At 64.2% G+C, this 23,014-nt stretch overlaps 5 protein-coding genes across 5 annotated transcripts; 2 read left to right on the plus strand and 3 right to left on the minus strand.

Annotated features, from left to right (window-relative positions):
• The first annotated feature begins 1,299 nt into the window (after nucleotides 1-1,299).
• BTBD18 (BTB domain containing 18) lies at nucleotides 1,300-2,428 on the plus strand. Its single transcript, XM_027895490.1, has 2 exons — nucleotides 1,300-1,434; nucleotides 1,550-2,428. Exons 1-2 carry the CDS (start codon nucleotides 1,305-1,307, stop codon nucleotides 2,368-2,370), a joined length of 951 nt encoding a protein of 316 aa, XP_027751291.1. The 5' UTR covers nucleotides 1,300-1,304; the 3' UTR covers nucleotides 2,371-2,428.
• A 39-nt stretch (nucleotides 2,429-2,467) lies between these two features.
• On the minus strand, nucleotides 2,468-3,594 carry SELENOH (selenoprotein H). The gene is made up of 5 exons (XM_027895507.1): nucleotides 3,576-3,594; nucleotides 3,117-3,269; nucleotides 2,888-3,033; nucleotides 2,701-2,814; nucleotides 2,468-2,633 (listed from the first exon to the last, which is right to left on the minus strand). The coding sequence occupies exons 2-4, from the start codon at nucleotides 3,266-3,268 to the stop codon at nucleotides 2,714-2,716; spliced, it is 399 nt and encodes a 132-aa protein (XP_027751308.1). The 5' UTR covers nucleotide 3,269; nucleotides 3,576-3,594; the 3' UTR covers nucleotides 2,468-2,633; nucleotides 2,701-2,713.
• Nucleotides 3,595-3,769: 175 nt separating this feature from the next.
• On the minus strand, nucleotides 3,770-5,869 carry TMX2 (thioredoxin related transmembrane protein 2). Its single transcript, XM_027895483.1, is given in 8 exon segments — nucleotides 3,770-4,140; nucleotides 4,228-4,431; nucleotides 4,434-4,521; nucleotides 4,609-4,715; nucleotides 4,798-4,874; nucleotides 5,129-5,242; nucleotides 5,399-5,459; nucleotides 5,648-5,869. Coding segments are annotated over 8 exon segments (981 nt in total). The 5' UTR covers nucleotides 5,837-5,869; the 3' UTR covers nucleotides 3,770-3,999.
• A 165-nt stretch (nucleotides 5,870-6,034) lies between these two features.
• MED19 (mediator complex subunit 19) lies at nucleotides 6,035-7,390 on the plus strand. Its single transcript, XM_027895495.1, has 5 exons — nucleotides 6,035-6,269; nucleotides 6,573-6,829; nucleotides 6,904-7,000; nucleotides 7,081-7,175; nucleotides 7,275-7,390. The coding sequence occupies exons 1-5, from the start codon at nucleotides 6,071-6,073 to the stop codon at nucleotides 7,335-7,337; spliced, it is 711 nt and encodes a 236-aa protein (XP_027751296.1). The 5' UTR covers nucleotides 6,035-6,070; the 3' UTR covers nucleotides 7,338-7,390.
• Nucleotides 7,391-8,945: 1,555 nt separating this feature from the next.
• ZDHHC5 (zinc finger DHHC-type containing 5) lies at nucleotides 8,946-20,763 on the minus strand. Its single transcript, XM_027895459.1, has 11 exons — nucleotides 19,417-20,763; nucleotides 13,998-14,119; nucleotides 13,495-13,652; nucleotides 13,233-13,405; nucleotides 13,027-13,129; nucleotides 12,519-12,610; nucleotides 12,284-12,416; nucleotides 11,748-11,871; nucleotides 10,860-10,972; nucleotides 9,840-10,720; nucleotides 8,946-9,419 (listed from the first exon to the last, which is right to left on the minus strand). Exons 1-11 carry the CDS (start codon nucleotides 19,518-19,520, stop codon nucleotides 9,260-9,262), a joined length of 2,163 nt encoding a protein of 720 aa, XP_027751260.1. The 5' UTR covers nucleotides 19,521-20,763; the 3' UTR covers nucleotides 8,946-9,259.
• Nucleotides 20,764-23,014: the final 2,251 nt, after the last annotated feature.

Raw genomic sequence — 23,014 nt, forward strand, 5'->3', positions numbered from 1 at the left:
TCGCCACTTACAGTCTCTCCTTCCTTTCCCCCCCTCCAGTTCCTTTCCCAGCCTCAGACCCTGCCTTCATCCTTCCCTTGTGCGAGGTCCCTCCGGGAAGCAGGGACTCAGAGGCAGCTCCTGACCTGCAGTGTAGTGACACAGGCAAAGGCAACATTGCTGAACATGATCCCTGCTGTGAGACCTGAGACAAGAATTTCCTTTCTTTACAGAAACTGGCTCAGAATCTGCTGATTTGAGAGCTTAGGAGACACTGAGAAGAAGGGACTTGTCCTTTCTTACCAACCAGAGAAAGCCTGGACAGCCAGTGTAGTCTTAGGCCTTGCCTTCCCTTCTGCAGTCAATCCCACTAGGAGGTAAACCGCGCCGGACATTCCTGACCGTCAAGGGGCTCAAGCGTGCAGGCAGGGCCCTCCATGGCATCTGGATCCAAGTGCTCCCAAGTGCCTGGTGAAGTCAGGCTTTCCAAGCGACAGATCCGATCACTGTAATTCCGAAGGATTGCAAGGAGCGGGGGGAGGAAACATCTCTATTTTCTTTCTATTTCTGTGAGCACATGATAGCACTTTGATGCGAAATTACTTGTTTTACTGCATCCCTCGGTATTTTGGGTCGGGCTCCAAGCCACCCGGGGGCAGGGACAGAGACTGTCACTGACCTCAGCAGCCACAGGCCTGGGCCTGGCACCAGCCATGCTCTTCCTCAGTTTGTGCCCGTTTTGCAACAACGGGGGAGGAAAACCACCGCCACTCGTGCGACAGGACGAAACCCCCCCTCTGCAAGACCACGACGGAGAGCTTTGCACAGATTTAAAATCTACGGCAACCCCGGGCTGTTTCGTAGGAACGGCGGGTGGCTCCAGGCGGTGGGGCCGGGGTTGTTGTAACCGCTGTCCATGCGCAGCCACACTGACGCAAGGCAGCACAATGGGCGCTTTATGAGGCGGCGGAATGCTCCTGGGGCAGCCTCGACGGGCGGCTCCCAGCATATGTTCCCCGCGGGCCGCATACCCCGCTCGCCGCTCCCGGTACCCCCGGGGCCGCTCCCGCCGCGTCTCCCTCAGAGCCGCCATGGCCGCGTTGCCCCCTCCCGCCATTGGTCGGGGGGGCGCGGGGCGGGCGCCGATTGGCTGGCGGGCGCGGCGGGGCGGGGCGAGACGGCGGCGCCACGCGAGGCGGCGGGCGCGAGGCGGTGGCCGGTACCGGTGCCGGTCGCTGCCGCCCCCTCCCCTTCCCCGTCCGGCCCGGGCTCGGCCCGAGTGCTCGAGTCACCGGTGCCGCGCCGCGTGTCCCAGCAGGCCGCCCATGGGCTCCGCACCAGCGGCCCCGCCGCTGCGGTACCGCAGCACCCGCCTGCTGCGCGCGGCCTTCCAGCTCCTCCACCAGCAGCAGCAGCGGGCGGACGTGTTCTGCGATGTGGTGCTGCGGGCTGAGGGTGAGCAGCGAGCGGGCAGCACTGCCCGCGGGGGTTCCTGCGACCCCCATCCCCCGGGGGGATCAGGGCGAGGAGGAGGGGCTGCAGGACAGTAACAGCGGCCATTGCTTTGCAGGCGAGGCAGTGGTGGCCCATTGCAGCGTCCTCTCCGTCTGCAGCCCTTTCTTCATGGAGCACCTGGGCCCGGAGCTGCCCCCCCGGGGCTGCAGGGTGGTGCTGGAGCTGGCGGGGCTGAAGATTGGGGTGCTGCGCAAGCTCGTGCGCTTCTTCTACACGGCCGAGCTGGAGGTGGAGCAGGAGGAGGTGCAGGAGGTGCTGGCAGCCGCCCAGCGCCTCCGCATCACCGAGCTGGAGGCGCTGCAGCTGCAGGGGGGACGCCTGGTGAGGCTGGGACCCCAGAGGCAGCTCAACCGCTCCTGCCTGTGCTGCCCCCAGCAGGGCTCCCCCGCCATGCCGCTCCACAGGGCTGTGCCCAGCGGCGCCAGCATCCCCCCTGGGAGCACTGGGGTGTCCCCCCAGGGGCAGCCATACTCTCCGGGGCCGACACATCTCAGCCCCATCAGGCGAGTGAGGCTGCGGAAGGTGGAGAGCAGGGGATGCTGGGAGGTGGTGCGGGACACGCCGACCCCCCCCACCTTTCCCACGGTGCCAGTAGGCCATGGGGAGTTGACAGGAGCACAGCCCCCCCAGGATGTGGGTGAACTGGGAAGCGGACAGTCCCCACCTCAGCAGAACTCCAGTGCAGCCTGGAGGCAGCAGGACGGGGAGCCCCCTGTGCCCCAGCAGGGCTGTGGGCAGGCATTCCCCAGAGGTGACCCCGAGAATGAGGAGGAGGTGGATGTGGGCACAGTGGAGCCGTTCCTGCCAGTGGGCACAGTCTGCCTCTGGCCCTGCCCCTCCTCTGAGTCAGATGATGAGGTGGATGTCCTCACATAGGGGGGGCTGGCTCTGTCCCCCGCCACTGCCTGCCCTCGGGGCTGTATCCCCTGGCCTCTGCATTACTGCAATAAAAGTCTGGAGCTGTATTGTGGGGTGCAGGGCTTTATTGGAGACTGGGGGGGACAAGTGATGTGAGGGGAGCCAGGGGTCCGGCTGTGGCAGAGCTGCAGCATCGGGGACGGGACTGGGGGTGGCAGTGCCCCCTACTTGGTCTCGCCTCTTCATGGATGCTCGTGCCATGGGTGCTGGTCCTGGCTAGGCTGTGGGGAGAGGGGAGTTGGTCCCATTGCATCCCATCCCCTCCCATTCCATCGCATCCCCGCTCACCTGGCTAACGCCCTTATGCTAAGCTGCTCTTCAGGGCTTCCACCACGGTCTCCGGCTGGGGGAACTTCAGTTTGCGGGGGGGGCCCTTCCCGATGCCGCTCCACAGCTCCACGGCTGGGGAGGGAAGGGGGGCCAGGTCAGGGGGGCCGGGGAGCCCCCGCCGCTCCCGTCCCGGGCCAGCACTTACTGCTGCCGTCCTCCTTCACCAGAGACACCTCGAAGCTGTTCCTGCGCGGCGGCCGGGGGTTGATGTCCACGGCGAGGTGGGCGACGGCCCCGCGCAAGGCCTCGCTCACCGCCGCCGCGTTGCGGCCGTACACCCGTCAGCTCTTGCTGTGGGGACAACGGGGGTCAGCGTCCCGGGGGGCACTCCGAGGGCATCTCCCTACCCCCCGCCCGGCACTAGGGCCGCTCACCAGTGCTCGATGACGACGCGGGGGCCAGTGCCCCCCGAGCTGCCCTCGTCCTGGGCCTGGGTCCGCGCCCGCTTCTGCGGGGCTTCCGCCGGTTCCGATGCCTCGGCCGCCGCGGGCTGCCGGGCCCCGCGCTTCCTGCCGCGGGGAGCCATCCTGCGAGAGCCGGGGCGGGGGGGGGCTATGCTGAGGTCTCATCGTGGGGAGCGGGGTCCCGGGGATCCCGCTGAGGGGTGGGAAGGCACCCCAAGGACCCCGCTATCCCCCACCCACGCGGACGTTGCTTCGGAATGGGGTCAGGAAGGGTCGGTCCCCGGCGATGCGCCATGGGGGAAAAGGGGAGTTCCTGCTGGGATGCTGCTGTGGGGGGCGGCATCCACCCAGGGATGCCGCCACGGCGTGTGGGTGGGAAGGGAAAAGGGAAAGGAGAGGTTCCTGGGGAAAGCGGGGAATAGGCCCTACCTGCCGCTGGCCACGTGTCTGGAGCGCGCACGGCCGGGGAGGGGGCGTGGCCGGAAAGGGACTCAGTGTCTCCGCCCTCACCAGCCAATCAGAGCGCCGAGCGTCCGCCTAGACCCCGCCCCCGTCAGCAAGCCCCGCCCCCTGCGTGGACTGGGACACCGGCACACGGGACACTGGGACACGGGACATTGGGACATGGGCACCGCACGGACCGTTTATTGTCAGCGATGAGAGAGCGCGAGCGTTACAACCGAGGCGGGGCCCCTCCTACCGCCCTGCCCGCACCGGGCCGGGGGGCCTCGCCACTCTCCCAGGGCTCGGCCGGGACCGACCCCCACGGAGAGCGGTGCCGGGCAGGACCGGGCGAGGCCGGTGCCACCAGCGCGATGGCGGCGTGGTGATGGGCGACAGCGCAGGGAAGCTTCTACTTGTCCTTCTTGGTCTCCCCCTCCGCGTGCCCGGTGGCTGCGGGCGGGGCCTCCTCGGGCCCCTCCTCCTGCGGCTTCGACTGCTTCTTGGCCTTCTGATAGAGCTCGTTGAGGTTGAACTCTCGGATCACGTTCTCCTGTGGCCCAGAGGCAGCGTCAGCACCCCCAGGGACCCCCACGGTCCCCCTCCCTTCCCAGGCACAGGGCAGGAAGGTCCCACCCACCTCGGAGAAGGTCCAGGACACGGCCCGACCCTTTTTGTCGATCTGGGGCCGCCGCATGATCTCTGTGCCCCCCTGGAACAGGATGAGGGTGGGCAGCTGCTTGGTAAGGGGCGAGGTGCTGACCTTGTACCTGCGGCAGGACAGGCCCACAGTGAGCCCCGGGCAGCCCAAGGGGGCCAGGGGGTCCCAGGGGCCACGCCGGGGTGGGCCAGGCCATGTCCCCCACACCTGGTGCTGACGTCCGTGTACCGGCCCACGTCCACCTTCCCAAACTGCAGCCCCTGGCAATTGTACCTGAGCAGGAGGGCACAATGAGCTGGGGGGGAAAACGGGGGACCACAGTCCCTGCAACCCCCCAAGGCCCCAGCGGGCACCACTCACTTGAGAGAGAGGTCGGCAAAGATGGGGGCGAAGGACTGGCACTCACTGGACCAGTTGGCAAAGAACTCCACGATCCATGTCACCCGCTTGTCCCTCTCCAGCTCTTCCTGCCATGGGGGCAGGGGCTCAGGATGGGGGGAGGAGGAAGGCAGAGCCCCTCAAGACCCCCAGAGATGGGGGGATACTCACATCAATGGTCTTGTCGCTGAAGTACTTGATGTACTCGGGGCCCATGTACAGGGGGGGCTTGCAGGTCATCAGGAACACTGCAAGGACAGCACCCTGAGCCCACAGAGCCAGGCTGGGACTGGGACAGGGCTCCTCTGCCCCAGAACCAGGACACAGCGAGCCTAGGGCAGGGAGCCGTCCCCCCCAAGGACACTCACTCTGCACACCCACAGCCCCCTGTGGCCGTGAGGGTTACCCGGGGGCAGGAGGGGGCTCTCCCAGGGGCACAGGCAGGGCACAGGCTGGACTAGGGGCTCTAGGGCTGACCCAGAGCTGCCCCAGCAGGGCTCACCTATGCAGAGCGTGAGGTAGAGCAGCCCCATGCGGATGTCGAGGCGGAAGAACAGGATGGCGTTGGCCACTTTGCTGAACATGAAGATGTTCCCGATGTGCTGCTCCACGGTGACTGCAGACGGGATTCAGGGATGAAGGGATGGGACCCAGATCCCCCGCCAAAAGGGCTGGGGGGGATCCTGAGGGAGGGCTGGATCTGGTGCTCCAGACTCCATCCCACTTCACTCCATAAGCCCCATAAGCAGCCCCCTGTGCTCCCCCGACTCACTGGAGCGCCGGTTCTTCATCATGACGATGGCGCTGAGAAACATGAGGATCTCCACCTCCCTCTGGCACAGAGAGGGGACAGCGTGAGCCTGCGCTCCTGCCAGGCCCGGCCAGTGCCCGGAGGCCTGCTGGACCGGCAGAGCAACAACGGGGGCTACGGGGCACGCCCTCCCTCAGCCGGGCCAGGGGGCTGCGAGGGCAGGAGGGGAGCCAGGGGGTGCGGTATAGGCCGGGGGCCGCGCCACCTCACCCAGTCAAAGTCGCAGGGGTTGCCATCCTCCCGCTGCGAGGGCAGCCCGCGGCAGAGCGGCGGAACCTTGCGCACGATGAGGAAGGCGGCGGCGAGCAGCGCGGACAGCGGGTAGTAGGGCCGCGCGAGCCAGCGGCACAGCCCCGGCAGCGCCCACAGCAGCGCCAGCAGCGGCGCCACCACCGCCATCTTCCCCGCGCCCCGCCCGCTGCCCCGCGGGGGCGAGGCCTTGCGGAGTCGGCCAATGGCGAGCGGCGCGCCGGGTGCTCCCCTGCGCCGCGGGCCAATGAGGGGGGACACAGAGAGGGAGAGGCTGCCAATCGGAAGGCCGGGATGAATCTCCCTTAGCAACGGCCGCAGGGGCGGGGCCGGCGCTGGGCCCATGGCGGGGCGGGGTAGCCCCGCGCGGGGCCCGCCGGGAAGATGGAGAACTTCTCGGCGCTCTTCGGCGCGGCCGATCCGCCGCCCGCCGCCGCCGCCGCCGCGCTCGGCTTCGGGCCTGCCAAACCGCCGGGCGCCGGGGCCGCACCGCCGCCCGCCGCTGCCGCCGCGCCGCAGCCGGGCGAGGATGCGGCCCGCAAGGCCGCCACCGGCCCCTTCTACCTGCTGCGGGAGCTGCCAGGTGCGGGCGGGCCGCGGGGCAGGGCGTGGGCCGCCCTCGGTTAATCGGCGCGGCCGCGAACTGACGGCTCCACCGAGCAATGGGCGCGCGCAGGGGGCGGGGCCGGGCGGTGGGGGGCCCCCCAGGGCTGGGGACAGGGCACGGGGATCCCGGGCTGGGGTGGGCGGAGGGTCCGAGGATCACGGGGCCAGGGCAGGGCAGGGGGATCCCAGGGCTTTGGCAGGGGTGGGGAGCGAGGCCGAGGGGTCCCGGTGCCCCGGCAGACCGTTTTCCCCCTCGCCATCCCATCGCGCTGCCGCCCAGGCACCACGGAGCTGACGGGCAGCACGAACCTGATCACGCACTACAACCTGGAGCACGCCTACAACAAGTTCTGCGGGAAGAAGGTGAAGGAGAAGCTCAGCAACTTCCTCCCCGACCTGCCCGGCATGATCGACCTGCCCGGCTCCCACGACAGCAGCAGCCTGCGCTCGCTCATCGAGAAGCCGCCCATCTGCGGCAGCTCCTTCACGCCCCTCACGGGGGCCATGCTGACCGGGTTCCGCCTGCACGCCGGCCCGGTGAGCCCGGGGCCAGCAGGTGGGAGGGGGGTGGGAGGGGCTGGCGCGGCCTGACCGGCCCCTTCTGTCCCCAGCTGCCCGAGCAGTGTCGGCTGATGCACATCCAGCCCCCCAAGAAAAAGAACAAGCACAAGCACAAGCAAAGCCGCACGCAGGACCCCGTCCCCCCAGGTAAGAGGATGTCACAGCCAGACCCCCTCCCCCGCAGTGGTGCCGGAGCTTCGGCTCATCTGGCGCTGCTGCTTTCCCAGAAACCCCCTCGGACTCCGACCACAAGAAGAAAAAGAAGAAAAAAGAGGAGGATCCAGAGCGGAAGAGGAAGAAGAAAGAGAAGAAGAAAAAGAAGGTGGGTAGGGAGGTCCGGGGTCCAGTTCCCTGCCCACATGTCCCCAGGGGGCTACTGCCCAGCATCTCTCAGAGGCTCAAGTCTGTCCTTCCTCCACAGAACCGGCACAGCCCAGAGCACCCGGGTGTGGGCAGCTCCCAGGCCAGCAGCAGCTTGCGGTGAGACCACTCCGGCACTGCCCCGGGGACCCCCCAGCCGATGGCCCCGGTTGACCCCGAGGGGCTTGGCCCTGTGTGACCCTGGGCAGGGGCGCAGGGCTGGCCTGTCCACCCCCCGGCAGAGGGGACACCCCCACTGGGACCAGAGGCACAGACTCTGGGGGTGCTGCCCTTAGGCTTTTGTACCTAAAGACCCCGGAGCATCGAGGCCTGTTTTTTAGCCCTCTGAACTGAGGGCTGCCGAGACCCTTGGCTGGCACGGCGTGGGGAGCAGCCCTGAGCGAGGGGTCCCTGGACTGTGCACGGTCAGCACCACCCTGAGCTCCTGCCCCGGCTCTCAGCCTGGCTCCTACCTTGGCTTTGGCCTTGTCCTGCTCTGGCCTTCACCTCCCAGGCCTGCTGAGGATGGGAGGGACCTCTGGAGAGGCACCATGTCCCTGCACGGAGGTGGCAGCTGCCGCAGGCACCGGGATCTCCAGCCGCAGTCACAGAGACACCACAGCCCTCCTCCAGATCTCGAGCCTCACCAGCACCTGCCACACCTTCCCTGGAGCAGCTTTCCCCGTGCCTGGAAAATCCTTACATTTCGTGGGAGCAGTTTGCCCCAAAAGGAGCCCGAAACGTGGCTGGGCTCGGCTCTCCCCAGGCCCCCCTTCCCTTTCCCCCCTCAGGATGGGGAAAGCCGAGACCCTGAGGAACAGGAGCTTCTCTGTCCCTGGACGCCAAACAAAGCAAACACACGGCCCTGGGGCAGCTCATTAAATATCCTTTTATTTCTTGTCTTTAAAATGGCTGATAATAATAAAAAACCCTGGCGTGGCTCTGCGGGGCCACAGGAGCTGTTGCCGTAGAGAAAGAGTCCAGTAGTGCCTGCAGGGCCACGGCTTTGCCCGGGCAGGGCAGGGGATGGGGAGCACGGGGCTCCTTGGCTGCGGGTTTTTTTTTTTTTGGCATGTGATGAGAAAATATTGCTTTCCGGGGATGTGCCCCACGGACCTGCCTCTTCCCCGAGCAAACGGAAATAAAAACACCCCTGTGACAGCGAGCAACTCCATTGGAATCATTAAACAAAAAACAAAGGCAACAAAACCAACACCCATAACATCTCCCCCTCCCCCCCCCCCGACCACAGCCCTCAGGGAAAAGGAGAAAGAACAAAAACCATGGGTGGGGGAGGCTGGAGTCCATGAGGGGCTGGGGGTGTGGGAGGGGGCTGCCCCTGTCCTACCTTGTCTGTGGGCCCCCTGGGGGTCTGGAGGCTGCGCACATAACGGACCGGGGGGGAGAGCATCTGAGGCCTTGGGACAGGGCACCAGAGGGGCACCTGGCACCCCACAGCCCTGTGGCCCCACTGCGGGTGGGACAGTGACGCCCAGGACCTGCACTGGAAACCCCACATCCCTCCTTTGGGGATGAGGACCAAGTTGGGGGGGCCCAGACCCCCAGGCAGGGAGCGGGCAGTTTCTTTTTCTCTCTGGGTAAGATATATAATTTCTGCTTTTTCTTCTTCTTCTTTTTTTTTTTTTTTTTTTAATATTTATATTTATATATATAGATATTTATATATACACACACCTGGTAACTCGGAAAGAGAAAAAAAATAGAATCCGTAACAATAATAATAAAAAAAAGTATTCTGGTTTAAAAACAATCCGTTCCTACCACGCCAGGCGAGCGGGTGATTGCACAAGGCCCACAAGTGGCTGGCGCAGCCGAGGCGGTGCCGGGGCTGCAGCTCCCCCCTCCCCCCCAGAGCCCCCCGAGGGTGTGTGCCAGCCCCCACAGCCCAAGGGGTGGAGAAGGAGAAGGGCGGGGGGGCCGCTGGGCCGTGCCTCCACCCGGCTCCCCCTGGAGTCCACAATCGTCCGGCAGTGCGTCCCTGGGGGCCACCCCGGGGAGGAGGGGAGGGGTGAGCGGCTCTGCCCCTCATACCGAGATCTCGTAGGTGGTGCCCCCCACGCCCGACACCTTCTTGACACCGCCGCGGGTGGGGCTGCTGAGGGGCACTGGGCCCGGCGGGGCCGAGCCCAGGCTCTTGGGCTGCCCGTTGGACTTGCTGTAGGCTGTTCTCATCTGCACCTCGTCCCTGTGGGGAAGGAAGGACGGACGGACACAGGGTCAGGAGTGGGGATGGCTCACCTCAGCCACAACCTTGCCCTCCCCAGGGACCCCCAGCCCACCCCAGCCCCTGAGGGGCCTGTGGAGGTGTGGGGGGAACCAACTCTGTTCTGGGAGGAGGAGGACTTCCCTTGCCCTCCCCAGGGACCCCCAGCACTCACAGCCCACTCCAGTTCCCATGGGGTGACCAAAGAGGAGTGGAGGGCACCAGCTCTAGTTCTGGGAGGAGGATTTCCTTTGCCTTTCCTCAGGCAACCTGCAGCATCTCTCCACATTTTGCTGCCCCAGGGAGTTGGATCGGCACTGGGCATGGGGGCACTGAGCAGCCACCTCCCTGCCAGATGAGGGTCCCACCCCACAGACCCTGCTGTGGCTGTGCCATACTCACTTTGGTGCCAGTAAGGGCTGCAAGGCCACCTCCTCCGTCTCAGGGCCGCCAGCCTGCGAGGCTGATTTTTGGCTGCTGTAAGACACGGATTTGCCCAGGTGGGGGGCAGCAGGCTGGTCAGGGGAGCCCAGCGAGCGCACCCGCAGCGCCGGGGGGGGCTCGGGCTTCCCAAAGCGGGGCAGGGCCGGGCGGGTGAGCAGGTTCTTGCCCAGGGGCGAGCGCTTCGAATCGTCCGAGGAGGAGCTGGTGCGGGGGGCATTGCTGGAGCCTGGCGTTGACTGGATGCCCGAATCCGCCAGCCCCGCATCCTCCTCCCGGCCTGGGGCCGGCGGCTGCTGCAGCAGCTTCTCCCGCTCCTGGATAGAGGCCACGATGTGGCGGGAGAGATTGTCATAGCGCACGGGCGAGGGCTCGCGGGGCGCCACGTGCTTGGGGGAGGCGGTGCTGGCGAAGCGGCCGTGCAGGTCGGTCTCTCGCTGCTGGGCGATGCGGGCTGACAGGAAGGGCGAGGTGTAGCCCACGGGCGGGTCGGGCTCCGGGCCCGCCTGCACCGACTCGAAGTCGGGGCTGTCGGAGGGTGTGAGCAGGCTGTCGTATGAGAGGCTGCCGTTGCGCGTCTGGTTCACCAGGCTCTTGTAGGAGGTGGAGGTGGTGCCCTCGGAGCGGATGGACTGCAGGTGGCCCGTCTCAAAGCCCGTGCCTTGCGCCGACTTGAGGCTGGAGGAGCGGGAGCCGCTGGACAGGGGGTCGAAGTGGAAGCTCTTGCCAAAAGTGGGCGAGCGGAAGCTCTCGGGCTCCAGGCTTGGCTCCGAGCGGTAGCTGGGCTTGTGGCCGCTCTCACAGATGGAGTTGGGCTCCTTCAGGCTGTTCACTCGGCTCAGCTGAGGGGCAGAAGGACAGCAGTCAGCCACAGAATGACAACAGGGTCCCTGCAGAGCTCTGGACACCCATCCCAAACCCTCCCCACATCAGGAACACCATCCACTTGGGGCTGGTCCTCCACACCAGGCCTGACCTTACCTTGGCGCTGGTAGAGTGGGGCAGGGCTGCTGAGCTGCTGCTGCTGCTGTAGCCAGGCCGGTACTTGTACATGGTGGGAGTCGGGGGGCTGTCCTTGCCTAGCAGGCTGCTGTCTGCACCAGGAGAGAGGAGCACGCTCAGGGGGACAGCAGCTCCCTGGGGCTGCAGGGAAGGAACGCACCCAGCCCTGCCCTCCCTGCCCAAGAACCGGCTCGAGCCTGGGGCGGACAGTCCGGGGAGGGAAGGATGGGCTGGAGGGGAGGCGCAGCAGGGCGGGAGAGACGGAGCAGGATGAAGGGGTGTCCCCACAGCCACGTGTGTGGAGCTGGCACTTCCACGCCCCTGCAGCAGCCCCGGCTGGGTGACACCCTGGGGGGGTGCACTGCACGGGGGTGCCGGGGCACTCTCCCCAGGGACACACACACTGCAGCCCTCAGTGGGCAGCGAGGCCGGGCGGTGCAGCCCAGCTGGGGCCGGGAGAGCTGTGGGGTCCCCAGCCGCTGTGGGAAGCAGCTGCCACAGGCTCTGCCCATCACATCCCACCTCTGGCCAAGCCCAGGCAGGAGCCGGCCAAGACGCGCTGTGCCGCCGAGCCGGGCCCGCCACCGCTTCGCCTCCTTCGTCCCAGCGGCGCAGTGGCTGCAAGGCACAGCTCCCCGCGGCTCCGGGCAGCGCCGCGCCGGCTCGGCCTTCCAGCTGTCAGCGTCCCGCAGGCTTCTCCAAGCATGAGGGGCCGCACACAGCGGCCCGGGGAGTGCGGCGGTGCTGGTGTGCTCCGGGTCTGCCCTGCAGCCTGTTAAAGCCGCCTATGGCCCTGGCTCCTGGCCTGCCTGGCACAGCCCTGGGCTCCCTTCCCAGCGGCTGCTGGGGCCCTGGTGCCCTCCTTACCCTCGGTGGTGGCCAGGGTTAAGTGTGTCCTCAGGCCCGTGTAGCGGCTGAGGTCGGGCTTAGGTGGGGGTGGCGGCTCGGCATCAGCAGACTGGCTCTCCGTCACTTCCAGGCTCCCCTTGGACTGCAGAGACAAAGCGCGGGGGGGGGGTCAGAGGGGGCCAAGGCCTCAGCCCCCCAGGTGGGCAGGGAGCGGGCAGTGGTGCTGGGGGCTCTCGCTGTCCCCCTGGGCCATCCAACAGACCACGCGCTCAGGGCTGGCGTGTGCCCCGGGTGCTGGAAGTGCCAAGGAGGGGGGACCTCCAAAGGGTGCTGTGCGGGGAAGGATGGAACCAGGAACGGCAAAGCCTCATGTGGCTGCTGCCACATGGGAGGGACATGGTTTTTGTCTTGTGGGGACACAAAACAAGACGACACGGAGGGGGACGAGGGACGTGACCAGGCTCACTCGGTTCTCTACTCACAGATGCAGGCTCGCACCCCTGGGCTCCATGGAGGGCCCCAGCGCGGGCAGCGCTGGTCCCCACCTTCCTCACCTTCGTCCTCTTCAGCTCTGTCTGGATACCGTTGTCCATGATCTTGACGGTGATCTGACCATCTGACACCTCGGGCCGCAGGAAGGGGGGTCTCACCAGCACCGTCTGCTCAGCCTTTGGGCGCCCGAGGTACCTGGGGAGGGGGCAGGAGGAAGGTCATGGCCTGGTGGCTTCTCTGGGGATGCCAGGGCTGAGTGTGATGAGGGCCAGGGTTACCTGCACTGCCTGGGCTCACCTGGGGGCCGGGGAGCTGCAGAGCACCCGGCTGACGTTCTTACAGCAACCGTTGGTGAAGGGGTTGACACCCCCACGGAACTTGCCCGTTACCTGCGGGGTAAAGGAGTGTAACAGCCTCGGGGCAGGCAGGGACCACAGGGGGCTCGGCCCAGCCAGCCATACCAGGGTCTGTCCAGCAGCCTCAGGACAATCTCCAAGGACAGAGATACTCAGAGATCCTCTCCCTTACCCCGGTCCCTCTTTAAGTGATCAACTATAACCTGGAGTGCCAAAGGTCTCCTTGATCTTGCCTCCTGCCCCCCAGAAGTGCCCACCTGGCTCCATCCTCTGGCAGCACCCCCAACCCCAGGCTGCCCCTCAGACAACCTGTGCTCTGCCCCTCCAGCTCAGGGGCCTCCCAGCCTTAATCCAGCCCATCCACATCTGCCCTGCTCCGGAGAGCCCCAAAATGTATCCGTAGGTGGCCTCGCTGGGACCAGCAGCCCCCCGTAGCCCCGTGGGCCTACCTGTTCGTTGGTAGTGCGGCCCCTGGCCACGAGCACCACGTGGAAGCCTGTCAGGCCAGCGACGGGAATGAAGAACAGCCCGGCCACGCACATCACCACCATCCTGCCACAGCCAGCTAAGGAGGAGCTGCAGCCCCGCTCGGCACCGCGCCAACCCCGGCCCCCACCCCGGCCCCCACCTTGGCCCCCATGGCCCGGGAGGATACGTGACGGCCATGCGGACGCCGGAGAGCTCCTCCACCTGGTACAGCACGTAGAGCAGCCCGAAGCCAAAGACCCCCATGATGTGCGTGGTGAGCGACAGCAGGAAGAGGAAGAAGTAGCGGTAGTTGCGCCGCCCGATGCAGTTGTTCACCCAGGGGCAGTGGTGGTCGAACTCCTGCAGGGGTGTTGGCGGGGGTGGCACGGTGAGGGGGTGCTGCCGGGGCTCCCTGCCCTGCCCTGGCACAGGCCCCAGGAGCTCCTCACCTCCACGCAGTTGTCGCAGACGCTGCAGTGGGAGCAGCGTGGCGGGCGGTAGAAGCGGCAGGTTGCGCACCACTTCATGCGCACTTGGATGCCCTTGATCTCCACCGTCTTGTAGAGCGGGGCCCGGAAATCGTCCTCCTTGTCCTCGTCCTCCTCAGCTGGTGGGGACACCCCGGAACAGCCACGCGTCAGGGCCTGGCCAGACCCTGCCTGCCCGAGCCGGAGGCACCCGGCATTGCCCTGCTGGCATCTGGCACAGGGACCCCCAAACACAGTCTGGGGGCTCTCCCCAGCCTTGCCCTTGAACCTCGATATCACCTGAGCCCCAGAGACCCGACATGGGATGCTGAACCCAGAGCTGACATCCCTAACCCGATCCCACTGGGCAGGGTGAGGAGGGCTCTCCACCAGCCTTCTGGGACCCAGAAATGCTCTTTATCTCAGAGGAAGGGTGCAAGGAGACAGCTCTACCTGAGACCCTTGCTGGTTGGAGCCAGACTCACCTCGTGGGAATATGCCCGGGTCCATGAAGGTGGCCATGCTGAAGTTGGCCAGCACGAAGAGGAAGACAACAGCATTGTAGGCGGGGATGATGGGGGAGACGTAGAGACTGAGCCCCGGGCACCTGCAGGCACAGCAGCACTAAGACCCCCTGGGACCCCCCACTGTCCCTACAGCTCCACCCAGTGCCCCCCACACCCAAACCGAAGCTGTGCCTGGGCCACCTCTGCAGCCCAGCCTGACCTCGGCCCAGGAAGCACCCTGAGGACACAGTGGGATGCGCTCCAGGCATCATCCACCAGGGAGTGAAAACACTCGTGCCCACAGCACCGTGGGATCCCACTGACACACGCCATGTGTGAGAAGAGGGTTGGCACGGGGGGGGACCCAGGGGAGCACACCAGAAAATGCCTACACTTTGTCCTCCCTGTGCCCCACCAGCTGCATGGGGCGCAGAGGGGACCCTGTGAGAGGAGAGGACACAAAAGCAGAGTCAGCTCCGGTGCCTCCAGATCTGCTCCTGCCCCTCACATCCCAGAGACAGCTCTGGTGGGATGCTAGGACCCCAACCAGCACCCAGCTCCTCCAGGAGGGAATCACCCTGCTCCCTCCTGCCCCAGGCAGGTAGCACACTCAGGACAGCGGGCTTCCCCCTTGGAGGCGCCAGAGTAATTCTCTAATCTGCTTTGCTGCTGGGATTTAATCCCGCAGATCTAGGGCAGCATCTGTCCCTCTCTTCCCCCTGCAGCGCTAAGTGCCGATGGATTTGGGTGGCTGGAGCAGCGCGGGGCTGGGCGGGCAGGGCGACATATGGTGCCAGCGCAATAATCCCCTGCAGGTTGGGGTCAAGGGGCAGGCATTGGGCCCGTCCCCTCCTCCACCACCACCACCGGGCAGGGATGGGTCCCACTGCCAGCCAGGCAGCCCTGGGAGCCCCAGCAAGGCTCCAGCTGGGAATAAAAACCCTTGGCACAGGGCTCTGCCCCCAGCACAGGGCTGCCGGGGCCCAGGGGAGGGCAGGGGGGCACCCCCAGCCAGGGCAGATGTGGCAGGAGGTGGAGGAGTGGGCACTCCTGCCTGGCACACACCTGCCTGACACACACCATCCTGGCACACTCCTGCCTGGCACACTCCTGGCAGCACAGAGGGCGAGGCAGGCAGGGTGCTCCCAGCACCGGGCACGGCTCCGTGCCCCGGGAAGGGTGGGAATCATCAGTGGGACCTGCTCTCACAAGCCAAGGCCAAGGCTGTCCCCATCCAGGTGCAGCAATGAGTGCAGGACGAGAGCAGGAAGGCAGACCTCCGGCTTCGGGAGAGCGCTGAGAGCAGCGCGGCGGGGCTTGGCCCCGCTCTGCCACCTGCACACTCCTCCTCCTCACCTTCCTCTGGGACACCTCCAGGCCCCACACAGAGGACCAGGCTGCTCTGCAAACCGTCTTCCCGCCAGAGCCCCTTCCATCCGCACTCCTCAGGAGCCCTGCCGGGCACCCTGGGCGCTGCCTCCCCACTCTGTATCAGGACGGCTTCTCCCGGTGTGTCACCCCAAGCTCTGCTCCGGGCTAGGGAGCGGCTCCAAGCCTGGCTCTGGCCCTGCCAGCCCTGCTGCCTCCTCTGGAAGCCGGCCAGGAGGATTCTCCACAGCTGGGACAGGCTGGAGAGGAGGAGACCTCTCCAATCCGTGCTCCAAAACCCTTGGAGAGCAGTGCTGGAGGAATGGGACCTACGTGACAGCACCAGGGCACAACCTGAGCACGGGAAGAATCACAGAATCACGGAACCACAGAAGTGCTCAGGTTGGAAAAGCCCTCCAAGATCACAGAGTCCAACTGTTCCCTCAGCACTGCCAAGGCCACCATTGAACCATGTCCCCGAGTGCCACATCCACACCGGTGTTCTTTGAACACCACCAGTGGGCTGGTGACTCCACTGCTGCCCTGGACAGCCTGTTCCAGGACTGAACAAGCCTTTCCACAAGGAAATTTTCCATAATATCCAACCTCAATTGCAATCTAAAGCAATCTCGTCTCATCACTTGTTCCTTGAGAGAAGAGACCGAGCCCCACTTGACTCCAACTTTCTGTCAGGGAGTTGCGGAGACTGAGAAGAACAGACCAGAGCCAAGGACCCCACATTCCTGAGCTGAGCTCCCCAGCTCTGTTCTCTGCCAGAGGGAGAGGGGCAGGGGGCTCAGAGGAGCCTTAAAAGCAGCAAACGCCCTTCCAGGAACCCTGTAGAAGGAGCTCCTCTCTCCAGGAAGGGAAATCCCAGCCCAAACCTTTGCTGGAAAGGGATGAAGGGGAGCCAGGAAGGCCCGTGGCTGGGCAACCATCCTGCACAGGGAACAGCCAACAGCCAAGCCAAGCCAAGCCAAGCACACAATCCTCGAGAGACAGGGAAAGATCCAGCTGCCTTGGAAAGCTCTGGGGCAGGTAGAGAGGGAAGAACTGGGATGCAGCATTCCCGGCCATGAGCACAACATCAAGATCTCCTCCCCAGCACCCCCTGCCCTCCCAGCTCTCCCGCACCCAGGGACCCCTGTGCTGTGGGACAGGAATCTCCACGGAGCCCACGGCCAGGGAGTCACCTCCCAGGACTAATCCCACCCACAGGAGGGAGCAGGGTCCTCCCACAGGGAGCAAAGGTGCTGCCCATCCCTGAGGGCATCCCTTATTGGGAGCAGGAGGTGCTCCTGCCTTTTGCTCTCTTGGACAGAGAGCGTGGGGCTGCAGGCCCTGCCTCGACCCCGGGGACAGCCCTGGGCAGGGTAGGCGCCAGCTCCTCAGGAGCAGGAGGAGGAAAAGGAAGAGGAGGAGGGAGGCTCCTGGCCATCACAGCCATGCATGTCCCGCAGCACCCAACGGGTTCCCCCTCCAGATTGGATCGGGATGCAACACGCCCATCGCCAGAAGAGTGTCGGGACTTGTCCCTGGCAGCACATGAGAGAACTCTGGGAACCTCGGGCACCCTGAGTCACACCTGGATGCAAGACAGGCTTTTTGCCACCAGTCATGCCTGGAGAAGTCTGTCCCTCCCAGCTGGCTCCCCCTCCCCTCCACAGCCCCTCATCCCCTGCCCTCTCCTGCAGCACAGCCATCCCCAGGACGCCTCTCCTCCCTCCAGGTCTCCAAGGCCCTGCACCAATACAATCAATCCCTGCTCACCCTGACCTTCCTACAAGTTTGGGTCCCACCAGGAGAGCACACAGCACCGTTTCCCAACCGCACCAGTCCATGTCCTGGCTCCAGAAGGGACAGGGAGCCTGAGAACCAACCTGAGAACCAGGAGTCAGGACTGGTCAGCAGGGTGACGAAGGAATGGACAAACGGACCCCAAGAGGGAGTTTCCATTCCTAAATCTGCACCTGTCTGAGAGCCAGCAAGCCTGGGACCCCTGCTCCTCCCAGAGAAAGGCAGGAACATCCCCTCTCCCACTGCTCCCCCCTTCAGTCCAGCCAGCCTCGGCTCATTTCCACAGCCACGTGCTCGGCAGCAGCTCCTCATTAAATTAATCAATTAAAGAGAGTTCTTGGCCCAGAGATACAAATCCTGGATGGACCAAAAGGCGTCCAGTGGGTACTCTGGAAGTAACACAGATGAAGCCTGGAGAGCCGTGCTGAGCCCTGGCTGCTCCCTGCCTGGGGGAGGCCTCCCAGAGCACCCCTCCCCAGCTTCCACTGCACTTCCCAAAGGATGAGCCTTAGCTGGAATGCCAACAGCATGCAGGGCAGCTAGCAGCTGCTCCAGATGTCCTTGTCCAGGCGGGGAAGGGTCACCCTGGCCCTTGGAACCATGCAGCAGGCAAACCTCGGGCCCAAGTCCCTGCCATCCCACTCCGGGGCCAGGCGGATGTGCAGCTGCCCCCCCGGCTGAGCCCCGTATGAACGCCGTGCCCGGGCTTTCACGGGCTGTTCTGAAGTAGGTTAAACAACACCGCTGACCTGTAATTACAGCGACCTGCCCAGGTGTTCCTGCCCTGGCCAAACCTGCTCTGCGGCGCCGGCTCCGGCACTGCCTCTCACCCTGCCCTGATAAGCGGCTGCTCCCGGCGGCGCTACCACAGCCCGGGGCCAGGATGGGCTTGGGGGTCCAGCTGCCTGGGGGGCCCCCTAAACCACAGTTGCAGAAGCAGCCTGCCCCTCCCTGGTCGCACACGGGGTGTCACGCACAGCTTGGAGGACATGGCCCGCTCCCCCCACTTCTCCTGCATCCCTCCGGAGCGGGAGCACAGTCAGCAACTTCCACAGGCGTCTGGCAGCCTGGAGCAGCCAAATCTAGAGCCTGGGAGCTGGGTGACCACTTGGTGTCCCGGCAGAGGACAGCCACATGTGCTGAGTGACACCACCAGCTGCACCCTAACCGGACAGTGCAAACCAAACCCACTCTCCCCTTCAGTTGTCAAGTTCCCCTGTCACTGCTCGGTGGCTCCCAGGTGCCAAAGCCACAGTGACCTTCCCACCACCATCCCAGAGAGTGGCAGGAGCCACCACACCCAGCCCTTCAGCCGCCTGCAGCTCCAGCTGACTCTCAGCAGGAAAACCCCAGGGAGCAGGAGAGGCTTCCCAGAGCAGACGGTGCACCCCCTTCCCACCAGCCAGGACCCCAAACACATTCCCACTCAGATCCCACCCCAGGGACACCCTGTAGGGTTTGGTAGCTGGTCCGGCTGCCGTGCTCCAGCTTTCCTGCCTGGCACACCATTCCTGCCCAGTACATCCTGCTCTCTCCCAGGCTCAGAGCCGGCACAGCAGCCCAGCCCCCTCCTCGACACCCCCAGGTCCTGCCCCCCTGCCTGCCGCCCCCAAGGGCACGTCACTGAGGCACGTGGCACCGGGCAGGGAGGCCTGACAGGAGAGAGTAGCCCTGGGACACCCCCAGGCCTCTCCAGCAGCCGGTACCATCTCCCACCCTGGTGGACCCCCAAGGCCCTGATGACCCACTGGCCACGCCCCTCGGGCCCTCCCAGGGACACTGAACCCTTGTTTGCCCAGGGCAGGGCTGACACCGACAGCCAATGATGTGTGCAGGGGGCAGAGTTCTCCTCCCTGAACTCTCCTTTGTGGCTCACAAATCGATTACAAAACTCCAAAAATAGCGCGGATCCTGCCCCGGCCCAACCAAACCGCCCCGCCAGGCTCCACAGGAGAAAGCGATCCCTGAGTTTTCCACCCACAGGTCACAAACCAGTGCCCAGCTCTGCTGATCTGGAGCTGAGTGGTGACACGGTGCCTCACCAGGACCCCCAGATGGGGAAAACTGACTGACACGGGTCCTGCTGTTCCACGGACCGCTAGGCCACTCCACCACCTGGAGCACAACATCCCCCTTCTCTCTGGGAGGAAGTCCCAACCCCTCTCCCTATTTCCCCACGTCCCCTGTCCCCCGCTCCCACCCTCCCCGCTCCAGCTAAGCTGCTGGGACTCACGTGAAGGCGAAGAAGAGGGTGGTGGCTCCCACTAGGAAGATGGCAGCAGCAGAGACTGGGACGTACTTGCTGGGTTTGAATCTCTTTCCAGAGGCTGCTGGCATGTTGGAGCTGTGGTGGGGGGTCCGCCCCGCAGCATAGCCCAGGCCCCACAGGAGTCAGAGCAGGACAAGAAGGGGAGGTGGACAAGGGCCGACCCCTTCCCGGCCTCTGCGCCCGCTCCGAGGCCAAGCTTCCACCTGGACAGATAATCCAGACAAGTCTCTGGAGCTGGTGGCCCAGGAGAGGAGCCGACCCTACGCCCTGCCCTGCAAGAGCTCGCGGGCGCAGGGGAGGAGGCTGAAAACCATCAAAAATCCAGAGCAGAGCAGGGGATTTGGGTTTAAAACAGCCGTTGGAGTGGGAAAACCGTGAGTCCTCGCGAGCCTCGCTCTGTCAGGAAATAGGCAGCCAGGTTCTCAGGGGAGGGAATTCCCCAGGCTCACCCGGCGCTTCCCACTCGGCCAGCACCCCGGGAAGAGCACGAGATCAGCAAACTCCTTGCAAAAAAGCCACTCTGGGAGCCTCGGGGAAGCCACTTCTCTTTTTTAATTTGCCTCGGCGGTGCCGCAGCCCCCGGTGCTGCACAGGAGCAGGGGGTGGTCTCCAAGCAATCTGCCCAGCTTCCTCACAGTGCCTCCTCCTCCTCCTCGTTCTCCCCTCGCTGGAGGGGTCACGGGAACACTCTCCCTGATTTCACCGGGATGCGGGGCTGGCTGGCGGTGGCCGTTTAATTTTATTTATTTCTCTCTTGTCCGTTAAAGCCGAGGAACAGCTGGTGCAAGGTTGAGCTGTAAATCCTTTCTTTCCAGGGGGGCGGAGGGGAAGGTCTGGCAGACTGTGGGTTTTCCTACTTGCTCCTTTCTCCTGACCCCCCAGGCCCTTCCACGGGCTCTGTATCCACTTGGCAGTTGGGAACCGACAGGAATTGCATTAAATCCTCTCAACAGCAACCATTTCCCAGCAGGTGAACGGGGGGGACCTGGAAGAGGGCGTTCAGGGAGCACCTTTACAACCCCAACAGACACCCAAGGGTGGCAGAGGTGCTGAGCAGGTCTGGCTCACTCATGGCCCGGGCAGTGCAGAGGGGAGGTCTCAGTTTGTTCCAAACCGCTCCATTTTTTCCTCCCCGTCTTTCAACAAAATCCTTCTTCATTCATCCATTTGTCTTGTTAAAAAAAAAAAACACAACAAACAACTACATAAAAAACATTAAAATTTGAGGTCTGGCATGCCACAGCTCACCTGGAAAAAAAAATAACAGCAGGAATTACTATGGCAAGAGAAGGGACAGAGCCATGTGGGAACACCAAGGGAGGGGCCAGTGAGCTCCCCAGTCCCTACCCCATCTGTGACCCCCCCAAGAAACCACCCTGAGCCCCAAAGGAGTGGAGGGACCCCCTCAAATTCCTTCCTGCAGCTCCAGCTCAAATCCCAGCACCAGTGAGCACCGGCTCCCTGAGGTGCAGAGGCCGAGCAGAAGCTCCAGAACTTAACACAAGGGTGGAGAGCACAAGAGGAAAAGACATGCAGGAGTCTCACCCCCTTCCCTGGAGTGTAGGAGATGGGAGAGGCCCACGGAAAGCACTATTCCCCCAACTGGACATGGCTTTTGCAGCTCCGGATTCATCAAGAACTGTAGTGCCAGGACAGGGGGAATGGATTTGAACTGCCAGAGGGCAGGGTTAGGTGGAGTATTGGGAAGAAATCCTTCCCTGTGAGGGTAGGGAGGTCCTGGCACAGGTTGCCCAGAGAAGCTGTGGCTGCCCCTTCCCTGGAAGTGTCCAAGGCCAGGTTGGACAGGGCTTGGAGCAACCTGGGCTAGTGGGAGGTGTCCACTAGGAAGTAAGGGGGTGAAACTGGACAATCTTCAAGATCCCTTCCAACCCAAACCATTCTGGGATGCCATGGTTCTGTGAAGGACAGCTGGCTTCTCACTGGGTAGCCCCAATGCCTGAGGGTGCCCTTGGGAACATGCCACCCTTGGCTGATGACAGGAACACAGGAGGGAGTGCCACGGACAACAGGAAAGCCACATCGTTCTGGAAATGGGAGCAGGAGGCCCCAACCTGCCCCAAACAACCATAAGCCCATCACCCATCAATCACATCACCCCAGATCCTGCTCGTCACCTACCCTCCCCTTGCCGCCTCTCCCCAGCTCCGAACGCAGCCCAGCGTCTCCCTGCCTTCCTCCTTCCAGCTCTCCCTGCCTCCCTAAGCTTTTCCTTCGGGGTGGACACAGGGAAGTCTCTGGTGCTGACTAAACAGGGCTGAAGGCTGGGAGAGCTGCGGCCCGACACTGAAAAGGCAAGCTAAATGACAAGGATGTGTTACAATGAGCTGGGTCCAGCCACCCTGGCTGACTCAGGCAGGAACCGCTCCTGCGGCCCGTCCCCTGCAGGACCCGACCTCAACTTCCCACCCCAAGGCTTCACTGCCCTTGGGATGGGGAGGAAATGCAGGGACCAGCCCAGAGAATGTGCTGGTTTCACCTGGCAGCAGCTCCAGTGACACCAGGGAAAGCTGTTTCCCGTGGCAGGGCTAGAGCTCCCCAGAGAGCTGCAGTTCTCCAGCCCCACTCTGCGCCCACCGGGCTCTGGGAAAAGCACCAGCCCCTCTACAGGGTTTGGGGAACAGCCCAGCACCCCACAGAGCCCAGCCCTGCAACAGGGGCCGACAGCAATTCCAGGATGGGCTATCAGCAGTTCCAGGGATGGGCTGTCGCAAGTTCAGGGCCAGCAGCACAGCTGATTGCTTTAGCAGGAGCAATCTGCTCCCGGCCCTTTGCACGCTCCACCAGGGAGGCACAGCCACGCCTCGGGCTCAAACAGACCCTGCCAAGCAGAAGGGGGTGTTCCCTGATATTCCTCCCTCCAGAGATCTCCACCCTCCCCTCGTGGCCCTGCTCTGCCTCAGCCCTTCCACCCCAAGATCCAGGTGCTCTGGCGCTTCACAGGGGGGTGATCCCTGCAGAGGTGCCAGAGCCTGTTCCCCATGGAATCAGGTACCCATGGGACAGGCCACCTGAGCTGGGGGAAAGTCCCAAGCACTGTCATTAGCGACACCCAAGCGAGATCCAATGCAAACGCATCCTTGTTTCATGCCGGGAATAACTCCACAACTCACCAGGAGGCTGCCGAGCCCATCCCGACTCCCAGAGCCACCACACAGCTCTGGGAATGCCTCCCTGATCCCCATGGCGTGGCAAGACCCCCTCAGAGCCCCCCAGCCCTGCTACAGAGACCTGGGCAGAAGCCCAGCCCAGCGTGCCAGAGTCTCTGCTCTGCAATCCTCAGGGTGCCCAGGAGAAACTCAAAATTCACCCAGAATTCCCACAGATGACACCAATTCAGGCCACGTTCCCACTGATTCTCTCCCAAACACACATGTTCCTCCCCAGCCATCCCCCTTCTCAGCCCTGCAACCTGCCCACCTCTGGTCTACTGACCCTTCTTTTCCCTTCACCTTCTCCCCACACTCTTTGTCTCTCTGGACACTTTGTCCCCATCCCCAAAGGCCACTCACAAAATTCCCTGCTCCAAAGAGTCCCCAGCTCA

The sequence above is a fragment of the Empidonax traillii genome, unplaced genomic scaffold (assembly GCF_003031625.1).
Source record: "Empidonax traillii isolate 1590-97213 ecotype Southwest subspecies unplaced genomic scaffold, ASM303162v1 scaffold461:size861717, whole genome shotgun sequence".
Taxonomy (NCBI): domain Eukaryota; kingdom Metazoa; phylum Chordata; class Aves; order Passeriformes; family Tyrannidae; genus Empidonax; species Empidonax traillii.

Excerpts from the sequence above, each read along its gene's own strand:
- BTBD18 (XM_027895490.1), top strand. The coding sequence starts at position 1,305 with ATGGGCTCCGCACCAGCGGCCCCGCCGCTGCGGTACCGCAGCACCCGC. Across the intron at positions 1,435-1,549 it reads TGTGGTGCTGCGGGCTGAGG|GCGAGGCAGTGGTGGCCCAT; the intron begins GTGAGCAGCGAG and ends ATTGCTTTGCAG.
- MED19 (XM_027895495.1), top strand. The coding sequence starts at position 6,071 with ATGGAGAACTTCTCGGCGCTCTTCGGCGCGGCCGATCCGCCGCCCGCC. Across the intron at positions 7,001-7,080 it reads GCAGGACCCCGTCCCCCCAG|AAACCCCCTCGGACTCCGAC; the intron begins GTAAGAGGATGT and ends CTGCTTTCCCAG. Across the intron at positions 7,176-7,274 it reads AAGAGAAGAAGAAAAAGAAG|AACCGGCACAGCCCAGAGCA; the intron begins GTGGGTAGGGAG and ends CTTCCTCCACAG.
- ZDHHC5 (XM_027895459.1), bottom strand. The coding sequence starts at position 19,520 with ATGCCAGCAGCCTCTGGAAAGAGATTCAAACCCAGCAAGTACGTCCCA. Across the intron at positions 11,872-12,283 it reads CAGAGCTGAAGAGGACGAAG|TCCAAGGGGAGCCTGGAAGT; the intron begins GTGAGGAAGGTG and ends TTGTCTCTGCAG. Across the intron at positions 9,420-9,839 it reads CAGCCCTTACTGGCACCAAA|GGACGAGGTGCAGATGAGAA; the intron begins GTGAGTATGGCA and ends CCTTCCCCACAG.